The following is a 25,754-nucleotide window of genomic DNA, read 5'->3' on the forward strand; positions in this document are numbered from 1 at the left end:
CCTGCCTGGGGCCTCTGTCTTAAAATCTAGGGTCTGATTCTAGAAATGGGCTGCCACAAGATCTCTCAACTGACTCATCGACTTAGGAGTCTAGTGTGGGTGCTGAGCGAGAACAACACCGCACACACACGCACAGTGAACACAAACATCCACACGATGCACACACACGATGACCGCACACGATGACCACAAAGGCACTGGTCCCTTTCCAAACGCAGCCATGCTGGGCAACTCTCGAGAAGGACCAGGAAGAGATAGAGTACAGGGTCTACTCCGAGCACCGGGTAGAACATGAGCAAAGAACGCTCTGTCGCCGCAGTCCCCACCAGCGCCAGGCAGTGCCAGATGGAAGGCCAGGAGGTTCCAGTACATGATGGTGTGAGACAAGACACATGATGAGCTCCCGGGGTGGACAGTCTGCACGGGGAGGTCCAGGCACATCAGGGAGGAGAGCAACAGTGCTGACGCAGCGTGCCACCGACTCACAGAAACAAGGAGGCTAGGTCTGTGTGTCCCCTGCCTGACATCAGCAGCTGTCATCCCACCTCTGGGTGCCAGCCAAGGCCGTGGGGATCAGGGCCCCCTCACCATTTGAAGGTCCGTTGCCAGGGTACAGTATGTGTCCTGAGTGCTGGGGACACCCTGTTCCACTGGCCAGCAAGACCCCCACAACGGAACTCTAGGAGAACGTCTGGAAGCAGTCACTGCCTCCACACCCACCGGGTCCCCCAGGACTTTAAGGTGGACATTCAGCCCATACATCCCTACAGACTGACGTCTGCTCTCCCCGGGCTCAGGTTGGGGACTACACAAAACCACCCCCTATTCCTTCCTCATGAACCAGCAAGGACACCATTCTGGATCTCAGGGCCCACTGTAGGGATCCGGAGTGCTTGAGGGGAACCTGCTTCTCCTCCCACCCTCTTTCCATTTCGGATCCCAAACCCGCACGGCCTGCGTCAGCATGTGCTGACGATGTTGTGGTATTCAGGACCCCTCCACGACTCCCAAGTCTGCAAAGGGGTCTCAGCTCTATCATGTCTGTGTGATACAGGCCTCCTCACACCTTCCACAAGGACACCCTGACACACAATCCTTCCTCAGCATGGGGTTCGCTGGGAACTCCGAGGCCACAGGCAGACAATCTCCCCAGCTCCTCGGCACGACTGAGGATGGATGCACTCTGAACTCTCCATGGACATGAAATTCCAGATCCCCAGGTGCCACCCCCCCCAACCGCCCATCTGCCCGGCCAGCACCCGTGACAAAGACACTGCACTTTGGGCCTCCCGAGCAGCTGCAGGTGGGCCTGGGGCAGGGCTGGAGGGGCTCACAGAGGGTTTGTGCTCGAGGCTGTGTCACAGTGTATAGTGTTCGGCGGCGGGACCCAGCTGACCGTCCTCGGTGAGTCTCCCCCTTGCCCTCCCCTTTGGGATCTGGGGTACAATTTGGGGGTGTGCTTCGCTCCTTTCAATCTGGACAGGGCTGAGGCTCAAGGTCTGTGGGTCTGTACCTTTCGTCCGCTTTGTCTGCGCCTCGTGCCTCCACTGGTGTCATCTTGTCCGATGTCTGTTCAGAGCTGTAGGGGACCAGACCCCAAACCCTGAGTAATTCCTCTATGGGGGCCCAGCTCCCTCCTGAAAGGAGAGTTCTCCTCTGGGCTCACGGAAACTGGGCTCCCCACTCAGGGTCGATTGGCTTCAAGAGTCTGGGGGCAGTTGGGGTGGTGGACAAGGAGGAGGGAGGCTCAGCCTGCCGTCAGGGCCAGCGGATGAGAGGAGGAGGCTGGAGTCTGCTCAGGCTGTGGCTACTGTCTCTGCGGTGGCCCAGACCGAGGACTGCCTGGTGCACAGTGAGGAGATCCTTAGTCTGCTGACCCTGGAACAAGCAGGGGGATGGAGGACAAGGGGTCAAGGATCAAGCCCAGAAATCAGAGAAGGGGGCCCAGCGTGTTGGGAAACACGAACCTCCCTGGGGACAGTCAGACACATGAACGGGACCGGTCTCAGGACACTCAGGCAGCAGAGCTCCATCCGTCCCCAGCCCACCACAGCTGGAAAGCACCCTGAGCAGATGGATACTTGGCTCAGGGGACACTGAGAGGGACAGGTAACAGGGAAAGTGCCTGCCAGACACTCAGAAAGTCTAGGACAGATGGATCTCTCAGCACAACTTTGCAGAGCAGGCAGAATCCTAGAACAGACCTGGCGCCTGCCTCCCGAAATAAAAACACAGCTCGCATGAAAACTGTGCCTCTGCGGACTCTCTGCAGTCGGGCACCAGGGCCTCACAGCCCTTCCCCACTCAGCATCCGTACCCGCGGTTGGGGCTGTCTGTTGGAGGGAGTCAAAGCTGATGTGAAGCTGTGAGGGGGTCTAGGGCCAGGACTCCTCCTTCTCCCGTGGTAACAGAGCCCTACAACCAGGGACAGGCCAGCTCTAGGAAATCCCGGGTAAGCAATCTGGGGGAGGTCACATCGAGAATGAGGTCCAAGCACAGACAGAGCCAGAGGGCTCCCGGGGTCTCAGGGCCAGTCCGGCCAGGTCTGGGGCTGGCCTGGGTGAATTCCAAGGCAATGTGTCCTGGAGAGAGCCTGAGACCATGGAAGGGCCCATAAACTAGAGGCCGTGATGCTCAGAGTCTCCCAGCAGAACATGAGTGACCCAGCCCAGGCTGACCTGAGCCCAGGACAGCAAAGGGCCACCTGAGGCCCAAGCCAGGGACATGGCACAGCTGCATCCGTACATCAGGACAGAGGAAGGAGCTGACAGAAGAAACCTCTGACCTTGACCTGCTGCCCTCCATCCCCACAGGTCAGCCCACGTCCGCACCCTCGGTCACGCTCTTCCCGCCCTCCTCTGAGGAACTCGCCGCCAGCAAGGCCACCCTGGTGTGCCTCATCAGTGACTTCTACCCCAGCGGCGTGACGGTGGCCTGGAAGGCAGACGGCAGCCCCGTCACCCAGGGCGTGGAGACCACCAAGCCCTCCAAACAGAGCAACAACAAGTACGCGGCCAGCAGCTACCTGAGCCTGTCGCCTGACAAGTGGCAATCTCACAGCAGCTTCAGCTGCCTGGTCACGCACGAGGGCAACACCGTGGAGAAGAAGGTGGTCCCCTCACAGTGCTCTTAGGTCCCCGACACCCTCCCCCACCCAGCGGGACCTGGAGCCACAGGACCTCCAGGACGATCTTTTCTCCCCCCAGGGTGATCCCAGCCCTTCTCCCTGCACCCCGTCAACACTCAATAAAGTGTCCTTTATTCAATCAGAAATCATCCTCTCTGCTCATTGCGTCTCAAACACTCTGTGTCCTGAACTTGACCACCTTTAGCGGTGAACATGTAATTCTTCTGCCTCGGGGAAAAGGGGTCTAGAGAAGACTCCTAGTTTGGGAAGGGGAAGTTTCCCTCTCACCTAAAAGGACAAAGAATATTCTAAACAGAAAATACCTACAGGAGAACCAAGATAGAAGACGACCCCTCACAATGGTTCTATGCTTTCTTTTCTTTGTGGGGACCTTGGCCACGGTCAGTCATTACTGCCCTTGCTGACATTGGCTCTCCATTCTGTGGGGAAAATGTTCGAGGGTCTCCCCGAGCCCGGGCTCTCAGGATCTGGAACTAGAACCCATCATAAGACGTCCACTCTCCTCTCCCTGTAGGGCCCTCCTCTCCATGGGGTGAGTTCCCTGGGTTCCGTTCCCCTGGGGACCTTTCCCACGATCACATCCTAGAACACCTGCCATTCCTTAGGGGACACCCTCACCTGACTCCCCCGGGACATGGTTTGTGTCCTCTACCACAGACCCTACCAATGACTGTCAGGGCAGAACACTCTGAGAGGACATTGGTCACCCCCACGCTCACTCCCACTCCCACTGGGGGCTCCTTCTCCCATGTTGTCCCTTGGTTCCCACATGGATTCATTCTGTCTGGGAGACAGACACCATCTATGCTCTCTAGGACCCCTCCCAGGCCCAGGCAACCCAGGAATCCGCTACTTGTGCTGGGGTGACCTGCCTGGGGCCTCTGTCTTAAAATCTAGGGTCTGATTCTAGAAATGGGCTGCCACAAGATCTCTCAACTGACTCATCGACTTAGGAGTCTAGTGTGGGGTGCTGAGCGAGAACAACACCGCACACACACGCACAGTGAACACAAACATCCACACGATGCACACACACGATGACCGCACACGATGACCACAAAGGCACTGGTCCCTTTCCAAACGCAGCCATGCTGGGCAACTCTCGAGAAGGACCAGGAAGAGATAGAGTACAGGGTCTACTCCGAGCACCGGGTAGAACATGAGCAAAGAACGCTCTGTCGCCGCAGTCCCCACCAGCGCCAGGCAGTGCCAGATGGAAGGCCAGGAGGTTCCAGTACATGATGGTGTGAGACAAGACACATGATGAGCTCCCGGGGTGGACAGTCTGCACGGGGGGGAGGTCCAGGCACATCAGGGAGGAGAGCAACAGTGCTGACGCAGCGTGCCACCGACTCACAGAAACAAGGAGGCTAGGTCTGTGTGTCCCCTGCCTGACATCAGCAGCTGTCATCCCAGCTCTGGGTGCCAGCCAAGGCCGTGGGGGTCAGGGCCCCCTCACCATTTGAAGGTCCGTTGCCAGGGTACAGTATGTGTCCTGAGTTCTGGGGACACCCTGTTCCACTGGCCAGCAAGACCCCCACAACGGAACTCTAGGAGAACGTCTGGAAGCAGTCACTGCCTCCACACCCACCGGGTCCCCCAGGACTTTAAGGTGGACATTCAGCCCATACATCCCTACAGACTGACGTCTGCTCTCCCCGGGCTCAGGTTGGGGACTACACAAAACCACCCCCTATTCCTTCCTCATGAACCAGCAAGGACACCATTCTGGATCTCAGGGCCCACTGTAGGGATCCGGAGTGCTTGAGGGGAACCTGCTTCTCCTCCCACCCACTTTCCATTTCGGACCCCAAACCCGCACGGCCTGCGTCAGCATGTGCTGACGATGTTGTGGTATTCAGGACCCCTCCACGACTCCCAAGTCTGCAAAGGGGTCTCAGCTCTATCATGTCTGTGTGATACAGGCCTCCTCACACCTTCCACAAGGACACCCTGACACACAATCCTTCCTCAGCATGGGGTTCGCTGGGAACTCCGAGGCCACAGGCAGACAATCTCCCCAGCTCCTCGGCACGACTGAGGATGGATGCACTCTGAACTCTCCATGGACATGAAATTCCAGATCCCCAGGTGCCACCCCCCCCCAACCGCCCATCTGCCCGGCCAGCACCCGTGACAAAGACACTGCACTTTGGGCCTCCCGAGCAGCTGCAGGTGGGCCTGGGGCAGGGCTGGAGGGGCTCACAGAGGGTTTGTGCTCGAGGCTGTGTCACAGTGTATAGTGTTCGGCGGCGGGACCCAGCTGACCGTCCTCGGTGAGTCTCCCCCTTGCCCTCCCCTTTGGGATCTGGGGTACAATTTGGGGGTGTGCTTCGCTCCTTTCAATCTGGACAGGGCTGAGGCTCAAGGTCTGTGGGTCTGTACCTTTCGTCCGCTTTGTCTGCGCCTCGTGCCTCCACTGGTGTCATCTTGTCCGATGTCTGTTCAGAGCTGTAGGGGACCAGACCCCAAACCCTGAGTAATTCCTCTATGGGGGCCCAGCTCCCTCCTGAAAGGAGAGTTCTCCTCTGGGCTCACGGAAACTGGGCTCCCCACTCAGGGTCGATTGGCTTCAAGAGTCTGGGGGCAGTTGGGGTGGTGGACAAGGAGGAGGGAGGCTCAGCCTGCCGTCAGGGCCAGCGGATGAGAGGAGGAGGCTGGAGTCTGCTCAGGCTGTGGCTACTGTCTCTGCGGTGGCCCAGACCGAGGACTGCCTGGTGCACAGTGAGGAGATCCTTAGTCTGCTGACCCTGGAACAAGCAGGGGGATGGAGGACAAGGGGTCAAGGATCAAGCCCAGAAATCAGAGAAGGGGGCCCAGCGTGTTGGGAAACACGAACCTCCCTGGGGACAGTCAGACACATGAACGGGACCGGTCTCAGGACACTCAGGCAGCAGAGCTCCATCCGTCCCCAGCCCACCACAGCTGGAAAGCACCCTGAGCAGATGGATACTTGGCTCAGGGGACACTGAGAGGGACAGGTAACAGGGAAAGTGCCTGCCAGACACTCAGAAAGTCTAGGACAGATGGATCTCTCAGCACAACTTTGCAGAGCAGGCAGAATCCTAGAACAGACCTGGCGCCTGCCTCCGAAATAAAAACACAGCTCGCATGAAAACTGTGCCTCTGCGGACTCTCTGCAGTCGGGCACCAGGGCCTCACAGCCCTTCCCCACTCAGCATCCGTACCCGCGGTTGGGGCTGTCTGTTGGAGGGAGTCAAAGCTGATGTGAAGCTGTGAGGGGGTCTAGGGCCAGGACTCCTCCTTCTCCCGTGGTAACAGAGCCCTACAACCAGGGACAGGCCAGCTCTAGGAAATCCCGGGTAAGCAATCTGGGGGAGGTCACATCGAGAATGAGGTCCAAGCACAGACAGAGCCAGAGGGCTCCCGGGGGGTCTCAGGGCCAGTCCGGCCAGGTCTGGGGCTGGCCTGGGTGAATTCCAAGGCAATGTGTCCTGGAGAGAGCCTGAGACCATGGAAGGGCCCATAAACTAGAGGCCGTGATGCTCAGAGTCTCCCAGCAGAACATGAGTGACCCAGCCCAGGCTGACCTGAGCCCAGGACAGCAAGGGCCACCTGAGGCCCAAGCCAGGGACATGGCACAGCTGCATCCGTACATCAGGACAGAGGAAGGAGCTGACAGAAGAAACCTCTGACCTTGACCTGCTGCCCTCCATCCCCACAGGTCAGCCCACGTCCGCACCCTCGGTCACGCTCTTCCCGCCCTCCTCTGAGGAACTCGCCGCCAGCAAGGCCACCCTGGTGTGCCTCATCAGTGACTTCTACCCCAGCGGCGTGACGGTGGCCTGGAAGGCAGACGGCAGCCCCGTCACCCAGGGCGTGGAGACCACCAAGCCCTCCAAACAGAGCAACAACAAGTACGCGGGGCCAGCAGCTACCTGAGCCTGTCGCCTGACAAGTGGCAATCTCACAGCAGCTTCAGCTGCCTGGTCACGCACGAGGGCAACACCGTGGAGAAGAAGGTGGTCCCCTCACAGTGCTCTTAGGTCCCCGACACCCTCCCCCACCCAGCGGGACCTGGAGCCACAGGACCTCCAGGACGATCTTTTCTCCCCCCAGGGTGATCCCAGCCCTTCTCCCTGCACCCCGTCAACACTCAATAAAGTGTCCTTTATTCAATCAGAAATCATCCTCTCTGCTCATTGCGTCTCAAACACTCTGTGTCCTGAACTTGACCACCTTTAGCGGTGAACATGTAATTCTTCTGCCTCGGGGAAAAGGGGTCTAGAGAAGACTCCTAGTTTGGGAAGGGGAAGTTTCCCTCTCACCTAAAAGGACAAAGAATATTCTAAACAGAAAATACCTACAGGAGAACCAAGATAGAAGACGACCCCTCACAATGGTTCTATGCTTTCTTTTCTTTGTGGGGACCTTGGCCACGGTCAGTCATTACTGCCCTTGCTGACATTGGCTCTCCATTCTGTGGGGAAAATGTTCGAGGGTCTCCCCGAGCCCGGGCTCTCAGGATCTGGAACTAGAACCCATCATAAGACGTCCACTCTCCTCTCCCTGTAGGGCCCTCCTCTCCATGGGGTGAGTTCCCTGGGTTCCGTTCCCCTGGGGACCTTTCCCACGATCACATCCTAGAACACCTGCCATTCCTTAGGGGACACCCTCACCTGACTCCCCCGGGACATGGTTTGTGTCCTCTACCACAGACCCTACCAATGACTGTCAGGGCAGAACACTCTGAGAGGACATTGGTCACCCCCACGCTCACTCCCACTCCCACTGGGGGCTCCTTCTCCCATGTTGTCCCTTGGTTCCCACATGGATTCATTCTGTCTGGGAGACAGACACCATCTATGCTCTCTAGGACCCTCCCAGGCCCAGGCAACCCAGGAATCCGCTACTTGTGCTGGGGTGACCTGCCTGGGGCCTCTGTCTTAAAATCTAGGGTCTGATTCTAGAAATGGGCTGCCACAAGATCTCTCAACTGACTCATCGACTTAGGAGTCTAGTGTGGGTGCTGAGCGAGAACAACACCGCACACACACGCACAATGAACACAAACATCCACACGATGCACACACACGATGACCGCACACGATGACCACAAAGGCACTGGTCCCTTTCCAAACGCAGCCATGCTGGGCAACTCTCGAGAAGGACCAGGAAGAGATAGAGTACAGGGTCTACTCCGAGCACCGGGTAGAACATGAGCAAAGAACGCTCTGTCGCCGCAGTCCCCACCAGCGCCAGGCAGTGCCAGATGGAAGGCCAGGAGGTTCCAGTACATGATGGTGTGAGACAAGACACATGATGAGCTCCCGGGGTGGACAGTCTGCACGGGGAGGTCCAGGCACATCAGGGAGGAGAGCAACAGTGCTGACGCAGCGTGCCACCGACTCACAGAAACAAGGAGGCTAGGTCTGTGTGTCCCCTGCCTGACATCAGCAGCTGTCATCCCAGCTCTGGGTGCCAGCCAAGGCCGTGGGGGTCAGGGCCCCCTCACCATTTGAAGGTCCGTTGCCAGGGTACAGTATGTGTCCTGAGTTCTGGGGACACCCTGTTCCACTGGCCAGCAAGACCCCCACAACGAAACTCTAGGAGAACGTCTGGAAGCAGTCACTGCCTCCACACCCACCGGGTCCCCCAGGACTTTAAGGTGGACATTCAGCCCATACATCCCTACAGACTGACGTCTGCTCTCCCCGGGCTCAGGTTGGGGACTACACAAAACCACCCCCTATTCCTTCCTCATGAACCAGCAAGGACACCATTCTGGATCTCAGGGCCCACTGTAGGGATCCGGAGTGCTTGAGGGGAACCTGCTTCTCCTCCCACCCACTTTCCATTTCGGACCCCAAACCCGCACGGCCTGCGTCAGCATGTGCTGACGATGTTGTGGTATTCAGGACCCTCTCCACGACTCCCAAGTCTGCAAAGGGGTCTCAGCTCTATCATGTCTGTGTGATACAGGCCTCCTCACACCTTCCACAAGGACACCCTGACACACAATCCTTCCTCAGCATGGGGTTCGCTGGGAACTCCGAGGCCACAGGCAGACAATCTCCCCAGCTCCTCGGCACGACTGAGGATGGATGCACTCTGAACTCTCCATGGACATGAAATTCCAGATCCCCAGGTGCCACCCCCCCCCCCCAACCGCCCATCTGCCCGGCCAGCACCCGTGACAAAGACACTGCACTTTGGGCCTCCCGAGCAGCTGCAGGTGGGCCTGGGGCAGGGCTGGAGGGGCTCACAGAGGGTTTGTGCTCGAGGCTGTGTCACAGTGTATAGTGTTCGGCGGCGGGACCCAGCTGACCGTCCTCGGTGAGTCTCCCCCTTGCCCTCCCCTTTGGGATCTGGGGTACAATTTGGGGGTGTGCTTCGCTCCTTTCAATCTGGACAGGGCTGAGGCTCAAGGTCTGTGGGTCTGTACCTTTCGTCCGCTTTGTCTGCGCCTCGTGCCTCCACTGGTGTCATCTTGTCCGATGTCTGTTCAGAGCTGTAGGGGACCAGACCCCAAACCCTAAGTAATTCCTCTATGGGGGCCCAGCTCCCTCCTGAAAGGAGAGTTCTCCTCTGGGCTCACGGAAACTGGGCTCCCCACTCAGGGTCGATTGGCTTCAAGAGTCTGGGGGCAGTTGGGGTGGTGGACAAGGAGGAGGGAGGCTCAGCCTGCCATCAGGGCCAGCGGATGAGAGGAGGAGGCTGGAGTCTGCTCAGGCTGTGGCTACTGTCTCTGCGGTGGCCCAGACCGAGGACTGCCTGGTGCACAGTGAGGCGATCCTTAGTCTGCTGACCCTGGAACAAGCAGGGGGATGGAGGACAAGGGGTCAAGGATCAAGCCCAGAAATCAGAGAAGGGGGCCCAGCGTGTTGGGAACACGAACCTCCCTGGGGACAGTCAGACACATGAACGGGACCGGTCTCAGGACACTCAGGCAGCAGAGCTCCATCCGTCCCCAGCCCACCACAGCTGGAAAGCACCCTGAGCAGATGGATACTTGGCTCAGGGGACACTGAGAGGGACAGGTAACAGGGAAAGTGCCTGCCAGACACTCAGAAAGTCTAGGACAGATGGATCTCTCAGCACAACTTTGCAGAGCAGGCAGAATCCTAGAACAGACCTGGCGCCTGCCTCCGAAATAAAAACACAGCTCGCATGAAAACTGTGCCTCTGCGGACTCTCTGCAGTCGGGCACCAGGGCCTCACAGCCCTTCCCCACTCAGCATCCGTACCCGCGGTTGGGGCTGTCTGTTGGAGGGAGTCAAAGCTGATGTGAAGCTGTGAGGGGGTCTAGGGCCAGGACTCCTCCTTCTCCCGTGGTAACAGAGCCCTACAACCAGGGACAGGCCAGCTCTAGGAAATCCCGGGTAAGCAATCTGGGGGAGGTCACATCGAGAATGAGGTCCAAGCACAGACAGAGCCAGAGGGCTCCCGGGGTCTCAGGGCCAGTCCGGCCAGGTCTGGGGCTGGCCTGGGTGAATTCCAAGGCAATGTGTCCTGGAGAGAGCCTGAGACCATGGAAGGGCCCATAAACTAGAGGCCGTGATGCTCAGAGTCTCCCAGCAGAACATGAGTGACCCAGCCCAGGCTGACCTGAGCCCAGGACAGCAAGGGCCACCTGAGGCCCAAGCCAGGGACATGGCACAGCTGCATCCGTACATCAGGACAGAGGAAGGAGCTGACAGAAGAAACCTCTGACCTTGACCTGCTGCCCTCCATCCCCACAGGTCAGCCCACGTCCGCACCCTCGGTCACGCTCTTCCCGCCCTCCTCTGAGGAACTCGCCGCCAGCAAGGCCACCCTGGTGTGCCTCATCAGTGACTTCTACCCCAGCGGCATGACGGTGGCCTGGAAGGCAGACGGCAGCCCCGTCACCCAGGGCGTGGAGACCACCAAGCCCTCCAAACAGAGCAACAACAAGTACGCGGCCAGCAGCTACCTGAGCCTGTCGCCTGACAAGTGGCAATCTCACAGCAGCTTCAGCTGCCTGGTCACGCACGAGGGCAACACCGTGGAGAAGAAGGTGGTCCCCTCACAGTGCTCTTAGGTCCCCGACACCCTCCCCCACCCAGCGGGACCTGGAGCCACAGGACCTCCAGGACGATCTTTTCTCCCCCCAGGGTGATCCCAGCCCTTCTCCCTGCACCCCGTCAACACTCAATAAAGTGTCCTTTATTCAATCAGAAATCATCCTCTCTGCTCATTGCTTCTCAAACACTCTGTGTCCTGAAATTGACCGCCTTTAGCGGTGAACATGTAATTCTTCTGCCTGCGGGGAAAGAGGTCTACAGAAGACGTCCTCCTGGTTTTGGGAGGGGAAGTTTCACTCTCACCTGTAGGGCCAGATAAAATTCCAGAGCAGTAGATACGAACAACAGAACCAAGATAGACCACCTTCCCCAATGTCTCTTTACTTGCTCTTGTTGTGTGAACCACATCAGTCACCAGGAACACCAAAGCCTGCTTCTCTTGGTTCTCCATTGACTCCTGGACAGTGTGATCTCCTTCCTGGATCTGGGGCCTCCGCATCAGGGACTAGCTCTTTTCTGAGATATCTACTCTCCTTTCTTTGTATCTCCCTCATTGCCATGTTTTGGCTGGTTATCTACTCCGTATAGATTTTCCCTATTTTCAGCCTAGAGTATTCACCCTTCCTGCCTCCTGCTCCTGCCTCCCCAGGAACACTGTCCTGTGTCCCTCCCACAGACGTCTCTGTCGCACTCAGTACTGGACCCTCAGTCCCTGGACCCTAGTCACTCAATCCCCCACTGCCACTGAGGACTGCTCCTCCTCCCACATGTGTCATCGGCTCCCAACTGTATTCAGGGTCCCTGGGAGGTGGGGACCCCTTAGAGTCCAATACACCACTGACCCCACCACAAGCACTAAACCAAAATGTCCATGGGTAGTCACTGGAGCCATGAGTTCAAAATCAAGTTTACATTCTGTAGTGTGTGCTGGACATCTGTGAACCATAAGCCAGCTCACCTTCTTACGAGGTGACAATAGACCCTGAGAACCAAGGAGACTACTGTGCTAGGAGCTAGCTCAGGACCTCGGGACCCAGCTCCACGTCCCACAGACAGACTGGACACATGCACACACCTGGTCAGATCGTATGCACATGCTAGTACACACGCATGTCTGCTATTGCGCACATGGCCAGGTTGGGCATGTGTCTAGGATGTGTGGTGGCATCCAGAAGCCTCCATGGGCCTCCGCTCAGCCAAGGGCACAGGCCCCATCATGTCTGTGGTGGAAACAGGTCTGTCGGTTCTGCCGGGTGGCATTCCCCAAGCAAGCCGAGCCACACACAGAGCTCCTTCCAGGAAGCTCCCTGGGATGGGATATGTCACTCAGACTCTCCCCGCTGCCCCTCCATGGCTCAGGACTGGTGGAAGCTCACCCTCCCCGCCACCAAGGACCTGAAGATGGGGGTGGGGAGGGAGCCCCCTCTCAAGCTCCCATGGGCCAGACCAGCCCCCCAAGGAGGAGGCTGGACCTTGAGCCTCCCAAGCAGCTGCAGGTGGGCCTGGTTTTGTCAGGGCGGCCCTGTGCTGCCGGGGGCGACAGAGGGTTTGTGTTCCAGGCTGTGTCACTCTGTTATATGTTCTGCAGAGGGATCCAGGTGATTGTCCCAGGTGAGTCTCCCCCATTCTCTCTTTCCTGACCAGAATCAAATTTGGGGGCATTTTTCTCTCCTTTCTGTCCTGACTCTGACTGGGGTCTGAATTGCTCTGGCAATCTGGAAAGTTCACTTTTGTCTGGCCATCTCACCCCCTGTAGCCTATTCCTGCTCTGCAGCACCTGGTGGGGACAGGATGGGCCAGTTCCCGTGACCCCTTCCTGTCCTCGACGCTGGGACTCAGATCTTCTTCTCCAGTTGACCAGCCCTCTGGCCTCTGGGATAAAAGGAATCTTCAATTTTCCTCATGGGGTAGTTTCATTCTTACCCAAAATAGCCAAAAGAATATTCCAGAATAGAAGACAGGCCAGCAGGACAGGACAGTCCACCCTCTGCTCCTTCCCTATGTTTACCATGCTTGTGTAGACCATGTCCCACCCAAAGCGGTCTTCAGGCTAATGGCTAAGCTCCTCCCTGGAATCCTGGGATCTCACTGGCTGGGAAGGGAGGAAAGCCTGAAAGATAGACACAATGTTAAAGACAGAAGGACCATTTTGAGTGTATTTTTGTGTGTGGTGTAAGGAAATGGTCCAATTTCATTTTTCTGCATGTGGCTGTCCAATTTTCCCAGCACCATTTATTGAAGAGGCTGTCTTTTTTCCATTGGATATTCTTTCCTGCTTTGTCGAAGATTAGTTGACTGTAGAGTTGAGGGTCTATTTCTGGGATCTCTATTCTGTTCCATTGATCTATGTGTCTGTTTTTGTGCCAGTACCATGCTGTCTTGATGATGACAGCTTTGTAATAGAGCTTGAAGTCCGGAATTGTGATGCCACCAACGTTGGCTTTCTTTTTCAATATCCCTTTGGCTATTCGAGGTCTTTTCTGTTTCCATATAAGTTTTAGAATTATTTGTTCCATTTCTTTGAAAAAGATGGATGGTACTTTGATAGGAATTTCAATAAATGCGTAGATTGCTTTAGGTAGCATAGACATTTTCACAATATTTATTCTTCCAATCCAGGAGCATGGAACATTTTTCCATCTTTGTGTCTTCCTCAATTTCTTTCATGAGTACTTTATAGTTTTCTGAGTATAGATTCTGTGTCTCTTTGGTTAGGCTTATTCCTAGGTATCTTATGGTTTTGGGTGCAATTGTAAATGGGATTGACTCCTTAATTTCTCTTTCTTCTGTCTTGCTGTTGGTGTAGAGAAATGCAACTGATTTCTGTGCATTGATTTTATATCCTGACACTTTACTGAATTCCTGTATAAGTTCTAGCAGTTTTGGAGTGGAGTCTTTTGGGTTTTCCACATATAGTATCATATCATCTGCGAAGAGTGATAATTTGACTTCTTCTTTGCCGATTTGGATGCCTTTAATTTCCTTTTGTTGTCTGATTGCTGAGGCTAGGACCTCTAGTACGATGTTGAATAGCAGTGGTGATAATGGACATCCCTGCCGTGTTCCTGACCTTAGTGGAAAAGCTTTCAGTTTTTCTCCATTGAGAATGATATTTGCAGTGGGTTTTTCATAGATGGCTTTGATGATATTGAGGTATGTGCCCTCTATCCCTACACTTTAAAGAGTTTTGATCAGGAAGGGATGCTGTACTTTGTCAAATGCTTTTTCAGCATCTATTGAGAGTATCATATGGTTCTTGTTCTTTCTTTTATTCATGTGTTGTATCACATTGACTGATTTGCGGATGTTGAACCAACCTTGCAGCCCTGGAATAAATCCCACTTGGTCATGGTGAATAATCCTTTTAATGTACTGTTGAATCCTATTGGCTAGTATTTTGTTGAGTATTTTCGCATCTGTGTTCACCAAGGATATTGATCTATAGCTCTCTTTTTTGATGGGATCCTTGTCTGGTTTTAGGATCAAGGTGATGCTAGCTTCATAAAATGAGTTTGGAAGTTTTCCTTCCATTTCTATTTTTTGGAACAGTTTCAGGAGAATAGGAATTAGTTCTTCTTTAAATGTTTGGTAGAATTCCCCCAGGAAGCCGTCTGGCCCTGGGCTTTTGTTTGTTTGGAGATTTTTAATGACTGTTTCAATCTCCTTACTGGTTATGGGTCTGTTCAGGCTTTCTACTTCTTCCTGGTTCAGTTGTGGTAGTTTATATGTTTCTAGGAATGCACCCATTTCTTCCAGATTGTCAAATTTGTTGGCGTAGAGTTGCTCATAGTATGTTCTTATAATAGTTTGTATTTCTTTGGTGTTAGTTGTGATCTCTCCTCAAAATGGATGAAGGACCTCAATGTGAGAAAGGAATCCATAAAAATCCTTGAGGAGAACACAGGCAGCAACCTCTTTGACCTCAGCCACAGCAACATCTTCCTAGGAACAACGCCAAAGGCAAGGGAAGCAAGGGCAAAAATGAACTATTGGGATTTCATCAAGATCAAAAGCTTTTGAACAGCAAAGGAAACGGTTAACAAAATCAAAAGACAACTGACAGAATGGGAGAAGATATTTGCAAACGACATATCAGATAAAGGACTAGTGTCCAGAATCTATAAAGAACTTAGCAAACTCAACACCCAAAAAACAAATAATCCAATCAAGAAATGGGCCGAAGACATGAACAGACATTTCTGCAAAGAAGACATCCAGATGGCCAACAGACACATGAAAAAGTGCTCCGTATCACTCGGCATCAGGGAAATACAAATGAAAACCACAATGAGATATCACCTCTCACCAGTCAGAATGGCTAAAATCAACAAGTCAGGAAATGACAGATGCTGGCAAGGATGCAGAGAAAGGGGAACCCTCCTACACTGTTGGTGGGAATGCAAGCTGGTGCAGCCACTCTGGAAAACAGCATGGAGGTTCCTCAAAATGTTGAAAATAGAACTGCCCTATGACCCAGCAATTGCACTACTGGGTATTTACCCTAAAGATACAAACGTAGTGATCCAAAGGGGCACATGCACCCGAATGTTTATAGCAGCAATGTCCACAATAGCCAAACTATGGAAAGAACCTAGATGTCCATCAACAGATGAATGGATCAAGAAGATGTGGTATACATACACAATGGAATACTATGCAGCCATTAAAAGAAATGAAATCTTGCCATTTGCGACAACATGGATGGAACTAGAGCGTATCATGCTTAGCGAAATAAGTCAAGCAGAGAAAGACAACTATCATATGATCTCCCTGATATGAGGAAGTGGTGATGCAACATGGGGGCTTAAGTGGGTAGGAGAAGAATCAATGAAACAAGGTGGGATTGGGAGGGAGACAAACCATAAGTGACTCTTAATCTCACAAAACAAACTGAGGGTTGCTGGGGGGAGGGGGTTTGGGAGAAGGGGGTGGGATTATGAACATTGGGGAGGGTATGTGCTTTGGTGAGTGCTGTGAAGTGTGTAAACCTGGTGATTCACAGACCTGTACCCCTGGGGATAAAAATATATGTTTATAAAAAATAAAAAATTAAAAAAAAAAAGACAGAAGGACCAAGCTGGACAGACAGAATCCCTGCAGGAAGACACTAGGGAGAGTTACCTGGGGGAGATCTCATGCAGATCAATGCTGGAGGACAGATGGATTTCACAAGGAACTCTAAGGTCTCAAGGCTGATGCAAGCCAGGAAAAGGACAGCTCAGGGCTGGGATGCCTCAGGGGTATGATGAGGACAGGTGAACCTGCAGAGGGACCGAGACTAAAGAGAGGGTTCCAGGGCTCTCCCAACTGAGGCATTGAGATGAACCCGACAGGCCTGGGGGGCTTTTGCCAATGCTCACACCTGTCATCCCCAGCCCTGCTCCGGGCACCCAATCAGCGCTCAATAAAATGTCCTTTTGTCAATCAGAAATCATGCTTTCTGCCAATTTCTTTGGGTCTCACACTTGATTAGCAGCCTCTCCAGGATTCTCAGGGTGACGTGCATGAGAAAGTAGCCCAAGAGGAGCCCAAGCATAGGAAAGTAGCCCAAGAGGAGCGGCCCACACTCTTCTTGGGGCGTCTCTCGGGATAGGAGGAGTCTGGTCACTAGAACCTCTGTCTCTCTGTCCTCTCCTTCCACCATTCCTCCTCCAGCACAGAACCGTGCCCATTCCCAGCTATCTCTCTGGTCGGAGGGGCCATGGCTGTGATCTCCAGATAAGCTCTACCTCCCCGACCTTGTAGGGACCCTCCACACCCTGGTGTCCTCTCTTTCCTCAACCTGGAAACCCTGCTCTGACCTGGGCCCCCTCTGCTCCTGGCCCTTGTCCCCCTATTCCCTCCTCTGCCCACCCTGCCCAGGTCAGTTTCTGTCCACTTCACTTCCTCCCTGTCTCTCCCTCAGGCTGGACCACCCATAGGGTCCAGGACACTCCAGTAGCTCGGTTTCACAGGCTCTTGAATCTGGACTTGAATTCCTCACTGGATGGCAGGTTCAGAGATGTAAGAGGAATAGAAGGAAGCCAGGAAGAAAGTGTTGCACATACGGCCTGCTGGGAGGTTTGGGCATCTGCAAAAGCTCTGAGTTCCCCAGGAATCAGTGCAAGGAGGGAAATAGGTGCCCCACAATTTCTCTGAGAAAGACACCCTGCTGAAGGGAAACCAGTGTCTCAATGCCAAGGCCAGTACCATAATAAAACATGGAAATCTGTTTCACCCGAGGCCTCCCCAGGGATGGTACTTGGGCTCAGACACACACACAGATAACCATCCAACTGCCTCAGGATACATCAATGACCTTGAGGACCATTCCGCTGCCTCTGCATGGAGAACCCCCTGTGTTCCTGTCTCAAGATCACCATAGCCCGGTGGGGCGGGGGTGGGGGGCGGTTGCCTAGTTACAGTCCCCTGATTTGGCCCAGTGCATGCCCACCAGGCAAGCTCCTGCGCCTGGACCCAGAATGGACACCCTGGAGTCAAGTCCCAGCGTCCCACACCCACTGCAGGCCCAGCCCACACCCACTCTGCCTGATGGCCCCTTGGCTACTCCGGGGCCTATGAGTTACTCCCCACTTGTGCCCCAGCTCTGCCAAAGAAAGATAAGGTAGTATTCCAAGTGTGAGGCTCAGAAAGTCACCCATCACCTTCTGGGGGCCAGGGGAGGCATCACTTATTCAGAATTCTCTCCATTCAACCCTGGAAGTCACTGGGGAAAGCAGAGTCCATCTGGGAATGTTCTGGGTGGTGCTGTGGGGCTCCGGAGGCCAGGGGTTCTGGCCACTCTCAGACATGATGGGTGGTGAGTAGAACCGGCCCCAGCACCCACAGTCCTTCTTGCTGGGCCCCTGGGCTCCCACTCCCCCCTCTGCATTCTGGGGGCCTAAAGGGGGGTGGGCCAGGCATGTCACCACTCTGTGGTGGCCACACTAAGTGTCCTGGGTAAGTCGCTCCCTTGGCTCCTTGAGTCCATTCCCTGTGCCTGCTGTCACAAATCACCACAATCTTAGCTCCTGAAAACAACACACACTTATTATCTTACAGATCTGGAGGTCAGAAGTCTGAAACAGGTCCCAAAGACAGAAATCAAGGTATCACTGGGCCGCTCCTTCTGGGGGTTCCAGGGGAGAATCTGTGACCATATTCCTGGGCTCGTGACACCCCCTTCCCTCTTGCCAAAGCTGCAGTGGCATCTTCAAGTCTCTCCCTTTCTCTCTAACCTCTGCTTCCACCGCCACAACTCCTCTCTCCCTACCTCCCTCCTCTTTTAGAAAGATTCTAGCTGGGGCCACCCACGTAATCCAGGATCACCTCCCCACCACAAGGTCCTCAATTCCAGCACATCTGCAAAACCCTTGTTGCCAGGTAAAAAACTATATTCTGGGGGTTAATAGGTGGACACCTCTGGGGACCTTATTCAGCTGACTGTAACTCCATTGCCCCGTTCCCTGGGTGTCTGAGAACTCTCTTCCGTATTCCTTTCTCTCCCTGCATCCTGCTCAGTCTGGGCCACCTTTGGGGCCTCCTCAGCCCAGACTCTCCCCCCCTTTTCTCTGGTCTCCTTCAGGCCCTTCTCCTCCTGGGGTCACAGGAAAAGGACTTTGATTTTAGCTACGGCTTTACGGCATTCTTTCCAGGAGGTCCCCAGTTAAATGCTCTCCAGGCCTTACCTATCACTGCCTTCTATCCTTGGAGGAAGAGCCTCTTATACTCCTTGTCCTAAGAATGGAGACACCAAGGCCCAGAGACCCTGAGTGACTTGCCCAAGGTCACAGCAGGGAGTCAACCTGGACACCCCATCACTACCTACTCCAGATCTCGGCTCCTGACCCCAGGTCACAGGCCACTGTTAGCTCCCTGTCCACCTCAGCCAGGCCCTCCTGATTTGTCCAGCTACCTCCCTGGAGAGCTCTGAGCCCCTCTGAACTCAGGTCCCTGTCCCGGGACCCACGGCCTCAGGGGATAGAGTTATGGGGGCCAACGAGAGACCGAGGAAAACAGAGCCTGAGTCAGAGTGTCTGGAGTCCTCACGCCCCTTCACCTTCCTCTGGGTCAAAAATCAGGGTCAGGGCGCTTGGGAAAGGAGCCAAGAGAGGGTCCCCTCCCCCTGGAGGCCCCATTTCAGGCTCAGTTCTGGGAGGTGAGGGTCACGGCAGGGCTTACGTTGGTTGCCCTAGCACCAAAAGCATCAGTCCTTGGCAGTTGGCTTCTCCAGCTCAATCCCCCAACTCCCTTGTCCCAGCTGCTGCCCATCAGGATCTGTAACACCTTCAGTCAGGGGATAATCTCCTGAGGGAAAAACACACAAAACTTCTGGTATGGGATTCCAGGGGAAGGGGGTCCGGTGCCAACCAGAGTGGCTGCTTCAGGGCAAGCTGTCAAAAGGCCCCATTGACGCAAGTGGCATTCTCCAGGTAGAAGGCCAGGACAGAACACACCCTGACAGGTGAGGTCACTGGGCTGCTTTTCCACTCGGTTCTTGACCACCACCCCCACCCCAGTCCACCTCCACCCCTGCCCTTTCCTGCTGAGGACCTTCCAGAACTCCTCTGTTTCCTCTAGGATTACATCTGGAAGCGAGCTTTGGTGGTATAGTGGTGAGCATAGCTGCCTTCCAGGATTATGTCTGGAGATGTGAGGTGTCCCCACAGCTCCAGGAGAAGGTGCAGAGGGGTGTGCAGCAGAGGAGACGGGACTTCTAGAACCTTCAGATCCCAGGATGGACAGACACCCTATGAGGAAGTATGGGGCTGGGTGGGGATGGGGATAGCAGAGCGTGGTGCTTTGCCCTGTGGGACCCACCTCCCAAAAACTCTCCCACCCAACCCTCAGTGAAATGTTAGTGACACTCTTCCCTGAGGTCACTGCAATTGCATGTCACTCCAGTCCCCTTCCCTAGGCCCAGCACCAGCTTTCAGGCCTCCACATCTCCATGTGAGGAGCCACTGTCCCTGCCAATGGCCATGACAGGACCACAGACATATATCCCAGGGAGAAGAAGTAAGCCGGAAGTAATGAAAGGCCTGGACTCAGAGATGGCCCATCTCTGACCCAACAGACTCTTGAGGATTCTATTTCCCAACCAGAAATTAACGGGGCATCTGTGTGTGAACCCATCCCTCTAACAGATTGTGTGGGAAAGCCCCCCTAAAGCTGGGTCGCCAGGCACTCCGTCAGAGCCTCTGACCTCTGACCTTCCTCAGTTATCGGGCACCCCCAGGAGCTTCCAAGGCACTTGGTCACTCCAGAGTAGACCATCTGGAGCCCCAGTCTGCCCCTCAAGCACCCCACCCCCATACATGCTCTGATCCTCCAGGATGGCACAGCCAGGCCAATCCACCTGCCCATCACCTTCTCCTGTCCCCTTGGCCATAAACCTACTCTTTCTCCCACCCCCACAATGCATCTTGCATGCCACCTTCTGTCCTGTTGCTACCTACCTCTCCCCTGCCCCCACCTCCAGGGGTCCATGTACCCCTTGACCCTGTCTCAAACCAGGGTCTCCTGTCACCCCCCACCTGTCCCCTGCATTTTGCCAGGGCACCAATGGCCCTCAAGTGCCCTGATCCAAGGGTCTCCTCACCATCCTCCTCTCTGCCGAACTTCTGGGCAGACTTGAGGACTGCACACCAGTCTTACCACGTTGAAATCCTCAGGCCCCCAAGGCCCATCTCATGAGTCCTCCTTTCTATCTTCCATCCTCTTCCACCCGCTTTGTTCTGCTGTCACCCATCAGGGCCACGGGGAGCTGGCCCCTGCGCCTACTCTTTCTTTCTCTCTGCAAGCCATGAAATGGATCTAAAAAGGTCTCTTTTTTTTACCGACCCAATCTTCCAGCCTGGCCTTGGGGTCAACCACCCAACCGGACTGCTGACGTCACTCTGGATGGTGGTGGCCTGCTCCAGCAGAGTGATGCACGACTCAGAGATGCGGGATGCCCCGAGGTGGGGGCCGTACCTCCCTTCATCCCACAAACCCTTGACCGGATGCCGGACTAACGTCACTGGCGCTCCCCATGACTGCTGCCCTGGGGTGGGGCTGTCCTCCCCCTCGAGATGTTAGCCCACTAGCCATATGGATGGCGACCCCCTGGCTGAGTGCTGCTTCTGGGGAAGCTTGGCACTGATGTCTGACATGCATGTCCTGTGTAATTCCCAGACCACACCCCAAGCAGGTGCTAATACCCCCCCCCAAACACACCTTAAGGTTGAGGAGGCAGACGTTCCCAGAGCTGGTCAGGGTCACACAGATGGAAGATACCCAGGCCTCCAGACCCAAGGTCACCATACCTCCCCCCACCCCATACAAGACAGGAAGCTGTGCCTGCCTGGGTCCTGCGAATATCCAGGGATCCCCAGCCTGAAGCCACTGTGTCTTGTGAGGAGGCCATGCCTGCATCAGACCAGGAAAAGGTGCTAAGCATATAGAATCCCACAACCTCCAGAAATCAGAGGCATCCTGAAGGTTCTGTGGGACCTGAATTCTTCATTCTACATTGACTGAGGGTGGGTAGGAAGCGGGCAGGAGGGGAGTCATGGGAGGACTCTCTGAATCCAGAAAGCAAAGCAAGGGCAAGTGTTATGTACCAATTTCACAGATGAGAGAACTGAGGCTCTGGTGGTGGATGGGCAGGGGCACTGCCAGGGTCACATGGCTGGTTGCTGCCAACCTGCTCCCCAGGCTCTTTCCACAGGAGCTCAGCCCAATATGATATGTCATTCATTCATTCACACCCTCCTTCATTCAACAGTCCCTCAGTGAGCACTGCTGTGGGCCAGGGCTGAGTGCAAGGGACCAGGACCCCGTGCCCAGGAAGAGCTCATATGCTAGGGAAAACAGCTGTGTAGACTGCCACTGACCCCACCCTCATCCCTGAGCCCCCACATCAGCTCCCAGCCCAGGGAGGATCTGATGCAGCAGATTCTGCTCACTTAAGATTGAACCAACAGAAACATCAGCAGGATGCCATCACAGTCCCTCCTGGACCCTTGATGTCCCTGTTAGGACTGTCATAGCCCATTTCACTGAAGGTCACTGAGCATAAGGGTTGCACTGGGGCTGCCCTGCCCAGGTAAGAGCAGGGTCATCCCTCCCTGGAAGGAGTGATGGCCCTGGGGCACATCAGGCAGGCAAGTCCACATAGGATGGAGAAGAGGGACAAGTCTCAGGAGGGGGCTTGACCTGGCCCTGCCTGCCTAGCTGTAGGACCCAGGGCAGCCCCCTCCCTTGGGGCTTCCTTCCTACTGGAGGCCTGGGCTGAAGGACAGGACTGGGACTGAGTCAGATGGGGGAGGGAGGCTGTGACTTCCTTCTCAGCCCGAAAGACCGAGCCCAGAATAGCCTCAGGCAGGGGAGGGCAGAGGGACCTGGGGGGATGGGCGAAGAGAGGTGTCAGCTCTGGGACCTGGGGGAGGGTAGGAGAGGGAGGTGGCTGCTGAGGGCCCTGGGGGAGGGGAGGGAGGACATAGAGAGGTGTTAGCTCTGGGCCCTGGGGGAGGGTAGGAGTGGGAGGTGACTGCTGAGGGCTCTTGGGGAGGGGAGGGAGGAGAAGGAGAGGTGCCAGATCTGGGCCCTAGGGAAGGGGGAGGAGAGGTGACTGCTCAGAATATGGGGAAAGCCCAGGGCTCCTGCTGAGCTGAGCTAAGTGACTCACCCATCCACCCAGCCCCCATCCAAGCCTGCACAGGCACCAAGATACTGCTGCCCAGCCAAGCCTGGACAGGAGGACACCCTCTTCCTCCACCCCCCAGTATTCACGGAGTCCAGCAGAAGTGGGAACAGGGTGTGACCCCAGCCTGTGTTTTATGGAGACGTAGGCACTACCAAGAAACCTGGGTTTCCAGGCACCTGGATAATATAGTTTCAAGGGGCGTCAAACAGCTCCCCACTGGACAGCCCACTGGCACGACATAGCACAGTGACAGTCCACACCTCAGAGTGGGCTCCCCTTCACCCTCCGTCCCTTCCCACACAGCAGTGTCCTCTCCAGGGCCTCTGTGCCCTCCCACGCCCCACCCCAGTTGCATCCTCCTGTGTGATCCCACATCTAACCTCCCCCATGTGGCTCCTGAACAGCTTGTCAGGGAGGAACAGTAACCCTGGCCCCACACACGGGAATGTCTCAAACCAGCATCTGCAGAGCTGGCGGGGTCTTTCCCAAACACACTGTCGGGCAACGTCCCGAGACCTTGCTCCCTCTAGAGTGATCTGGGGGACCCTCTGCTCCCGTTCAGACACCTTGAGCAATTGCCGATGACCACAAATGTCACAGAAGGTAAGGGCCAGTTTTTCTAGAAAGCTAGTTGATGACTTGGGATTATGGCAAACCTTATTTGGCCAGGAACCCCATAAGCAACAGTCACCCCCAAGAACCCCATAAGGGACAGTCCACCCCCAAGAACAGAACACCTGTGCCTAGTGAGGGGTGGGTTATTGCGGGGGACCCGCATCCTGGATTTCCCTGGACATTCCCAGTTCAGGCCTGTGTTCCAGTGTGATTTTTTTTTTAAAGATTTTATTTTTTATATTATTTATTTGAGAGAAAGATAGGGAGAGAGAGCATGAGTGAGGAGAAGGGCAGAGAGAGAAGCAGACTCCCCGTGGAGCCCGATGCAGGACTCGATCCCGGGACTCCGAGATCATGACCTGAGCCGAAGGCAGTTGTCCAACCAACTGAGCCACCCAGGCGTCCCTCCAGTGTGATTATTAATAGCAACCCTTCCACTTCCAGAAATGTCCCAGTTTGAATAATAAATTTTGATCATCTGAGCTCATAACTGTTTGCTGAATGACTGAATGAATCCTCCTTATGATGAGTTAAAATGGGGGGGTCAGGGCCAGCTCCGGGCCCCAAAGTCAGCCGTGAGACATACCCACAGCCCGGCACCGTCCAGAGCTCTGTGAGCCAGCCTTGACAGGGGCACCACGATGGAACCGGCAGTTGCCAAGATGACCTCACCAGGGGCCACAGCCGGTGGTCACCATGGGGTTCCTGGTCTCTGCGGGCCCCACCCAGAGCCCCCAGGTGTGAGCTCACACCAGCCAGCCTGTGAGAGACCTGGAATCCTAGAGAAATGTCTTGGGAAACCAGAACAGGGACCAGGGACAGGGCTGGGTAGCTTCTGTGGCCAGCGTCACAGAGCTGGGGTCATCAGACGCCCCTGTGTCCACACTGGGACAGAGTAGCTGATGGTCAACATGACCCACGGGGGTACCCTCTCCCCCCTTGTAGTCACACCCTCTTCCTGCAGCCACATGAGTGCCCTTGACTTGCTCAAGGTGGACCTGGGACACCTCAGGTCCTTCCTGCTCCTCAGTATCCAGCCCAGGGACATCTGATGCCAGGGTTAATGGACACTGAGGGTCCACCGAGCCACCACTGTGCCCAGTGCTTTGTGGTCAGGAGACTGGACCAGCCATGTGTCTTCACTCTCCTTCATGGGGAGATGTAGGCTCTCCTGACCACCCTGGGAGGAGAGAGAAAGCTGCGGTCAGACCAGGCCTCACTCCCAGCAGAGGACAGAAAGACTGCCACGGGCCAGACAGTAGAGTGCAGCTCTCTGAGGGAAGGGGTGCTGGTCCCGGTGCCGCAGGGCAGAGCAGGCTGGAGAAGGTAGGACCCCAGACCATCTGGGAGGCCCCATCCTCAAGGGCTCCTAGTCAGACAGGTGCTCCAACTCAGTTCTCATGTGGACCAAGGCCCAGCATGGATGAGGCTTCAGTGTAGACACGACCCAGAGCAAATTCACCTGCTCAACATCTCTTTCCTGAGCACCTACTATGTGTGGGCCCACAGCAGGGACAAGGCAGGCGCAGCCCTGCTCGGAGCACTCACGTTTGGGGGAGATGGAAGCAAGCCTAACAGGTACATGAGCGGTGTGGCAGGAGACAGGGTTTGTGCCTTGGGGAAAATAAAGTGGGGTGAAAGAAGCCAGGTGGCATCTGGCCGAGGTCTCCCAACAACACAGCTGGAAGAGGCCAGGGGCTAGGAGGATCCCTGACTGGGGGCTGGGTCCCTATAGTTAGAATTAGCTGCTTGGGGCCTCAGTTTCCCTTCTGTGCAGCCTGGTTAACAATAATGGAACCTCGTCCCCTGAGGGAGGGGTTTGACAATCATGGAAAAATGGGTGTGTTTTGTTTGTCTCTGTGGTTGATTATCGTTATCATTGGGCTGTTCCAACTCTAGTCAGCCTCAGGCCAGCACCCAGGCCCGCAGCTGGTCTCCCCACAGGCCTGGCACCCTCACCCCAGTGCAGCTGGCCTGGTGAAACCAAGAGTCCCCAATCCCCAAAATAGCTGGGGAAACCCAGACCGGCCCCAGCCCCAGTAGCAGGTGCCTCTACCTCCCCAGAGGGGGCAGGGGTTCCAGCTCCAGAAGATTCCACAAGCCCAGCTGGAGGAGGGCCGCACATCCCAGTATCAAGGCCACCCAAGCCCCAGTGCCCAGGCCTGAGGTGGGCAAGTTTTGAGATCACAGTAAACAGTCAGGAGCAGTATTCTGTTCTAGAATACTGTGTTCATGTCAATCCTCCCCCTCTTGGGATGCCCCCTGAACCTTCTTAGGTGCCACGCATGGAGCTGTGGACACAGGCAGACACTTGTCA

General features: G+C 55.3%; 1 protein-coding gene, 1 pseudogene and 1 gene segment (V, D, J or C); all 3 read left to right on the forward strand.

Annotated features, from left to right (window-relative positions):
• Positions 1–3,273, forward strand: part of LOC101682709 (immunoglobulin lambda-1 light chain-like) — a 1,123,284-nt gene extending 1,120,011 nt beyond the window's left edge. For 16 of the 19 annotated variants that reach the window (XM_045065721.1, XM_045065729.1, XM_045065741.1 and 13 more), the window contains 2 exons: positions 1,367–1,404; positions 2,814–3,273. In XM_045065721.1, coding sequence (XP_044921656.1) covers positions 1,367–1,404; positions 2,814–3,133 — 358 coding nt within the window. In that variant the 3' untranslated portion in view covers positions 3,134–3,273. Of the gene's footprint in view, positions 1–1,365; positions 1,405–2,813 lie in introns of all 19 variants that reach the window. The other 3 variants (XM_045065720.1, XM_045065734.1, XM_045065740.1) reach the window with 2 other exon arrangements.
• A 1,940-nt stretch (positions 3,274–5,213) lies between these two features.
• LOC123387661 lies at positions 5,214–7,295 on the forward strand (annotated as a pseudogene).
• Positions 7,296–9,231: 1,936 nt separating this feature from the next.
• Positions 9,232–11,311, forward strand: LOC101689439. The segment is given in 3 exon segments: positions 9,232–9,257; positions 9,312–9,445; positions 10,852–11,311. Coding segments are annotated over 3 exon segments (480 nt in total).
• Positions 11,312–25,754: the final 14,443 nt, after the last annotated feature.

The sequence above is a fragment of the Mustela putorius genome, unplaced genomic scaffold, assembly GCF_011764305.1.
Source record: "Mustela putorius furo isolate JIRA1106 unplaced genomic scaffold, ASM1176430v1.1 tig00003858_pilon_pilon_pilon, whole genome shotgun sequence".
Lineage (NCBI taxonomy): Eukaryota > Metazoa > Chordata > Mammalia > Carnivora > Mustelidae > Mustela > Mustela putorius.